The following is a 1501-nucleotide window of genomic DNA, read 5'->3' as shown; positions in this document are numbered from 1 at the left end:
AAAGGTTGCACGGCAGGCAGAGCTGCGCTGCTGCTGCTCATACATACAAGCCTCAGCTGTACATACACCGCGCAGCAGCGGTAGCCGCGGCCAGCAGCAGCAGCAGCAGCAGCAGCAGCCGCCGCTGCTGCTGCTGCTGCTGCATTTGGCGATTGTTTCTGCGGCAGCTTTGTGATTTGATTTGCGCTGAGTTTGCCGCTTATAAAGTATTTAATTATCTTTCTTTTGATCCATGAATTGCGGCTGGAGACCCGCGCTTTCCTTTGCTTTCCTTCAGCTTTCCGTTTGCTGCCTTCGGCCGGCCAGAAGCTGCAATTGGGGGCTTTGCGACGCTGCGGATCGTTCTTTTGCGTTTATTTCGAAAAGTCACCGGCAAAGTGACTATACAGGGTCCAGTTTGCCCTTTATCGAAAGCTTTCCACTCCGAAGGCCCCAGGCTGGCCGCCCCGCACGCAGTGGCTGACTGCGTCGCCGCACCAATACTTGTTGTATCGGTTGCGGATCCGTGTGGTTTTTCTCTCTTAAAAACAATCTAAAGAAACAAAAACACCTATTTGAAACACATACACCACACCTGAAACCTTATTCACCTCAGACGGCTCCTCTCTGCTGCAGCGGCTGCTGCTGCTGCTGCTGCTGCTGCTGCTGCTGGACCCGCCCAGCACCGGTTGCTGCTAGGCGCCGCAGCTGAGACACGGAGGAGGCCGTTTGAATTGCTGCTGCTGCTGCTCTCTTCTGTAAAGAAGTTCACAGTTTGCGTCAGAATACACCTAGACGCTTTTCTCGCTTGAAGCTGTACTACCATTTGGGTTGCTTCTCTTGCCTCGGCATCATCTCTACGAGGCGGATACAGCTTTGGCGAGTCACCAGCAGCAGCAGCAGCAGCAGCAGCAGCAGCAGCAACAGCAGCAGCTGCAGCAGCAGCAGCAGCAGCGCTGACTTCGTCTCGCAGCCTTGCGGTGTCTGTCCACCGCGGAAAGATGGATGAGGGTGCTGGGGCCCCAGTGACAGCAGCAGAACACCCCATCCCTCCCCCCCAGGACCCCTTTGTATCGGATCTCTTGCACACGAGTTACACACAAGAGCAGCAGCAGCAGCAGCAGCAGCAAGAGCAGCAGCAGCAGCAACAGCAGCAGCAGCAGCAAGAGCAGCAGCAGCAACCAGCTGGTGTCGTCTGCATCGACTCCCCCCAGCGGCTTCAACAGCCCCCCACGAATTCTTTTATCAGCTCATTTGCTGATATCGATTGCAGCAGCTCCGGTATTTCTGCTGCTGCTGCTGCTGTTGCTGCTGAGGCCCCACAGCAGCAGTCTAGTATCTGCAGCAGCAGCAGCAGCAGCAGCAGCAGCANGCAGCAGCAGCAGCAGCAGCAGCAGCAGCAACGCTGCAGCAGACCTTCGCTTTTCGTTTAACCTTAAAGGCCTTCGGGAGCCTCCGGGTATGCCTCCAGGCACATGTTTGCTGCCGTGTGAGGTTGCTGCTGTTGCGGCTGCTGCTGCTG

The 1501-nt window shown here is 56.5% G+C and overlaps 1 protein-coding gene across 1 annotated transcript; it reads left to right on the top strand.

Moving 5' to 3' along the window:
• Window positions 1–980: 980 nt before the first annotated feature.
• On the top strand, window positions 981–1412 carry EMH_0092050 (SAG family member; the record flags this gene model as incomplete). The annotated part of the gene is given in 2 exon segments (XM_013501787.1): window positions 981–1350; window positions 1354–1412. Coding segments are annotated over 2 exon segments (429 nt in total).
• Window positions 1413–1501: the final 89 nt, after the last annotated feature.

The sequence above is a fragment of the Eimeria mitis genome, genomic scaffold, assembly GCF_000499745.2.
Source record: "Eimeria mitis Houghton genomic scaffold, Emh_scaff7586, whole genome shotgun sequence".
Lineage (NCBI taxonomy): Eukaryota > Apicomplexa > Conoidasida > Eucoccidiorida > Eimeriidae > Eimeria > Eimeria mitis.
The sequence above is the reverse complement of the archived record's forward strand: the minus strand, read 5'-3'. Positions and strand labels throughout refer to the sequence as shown.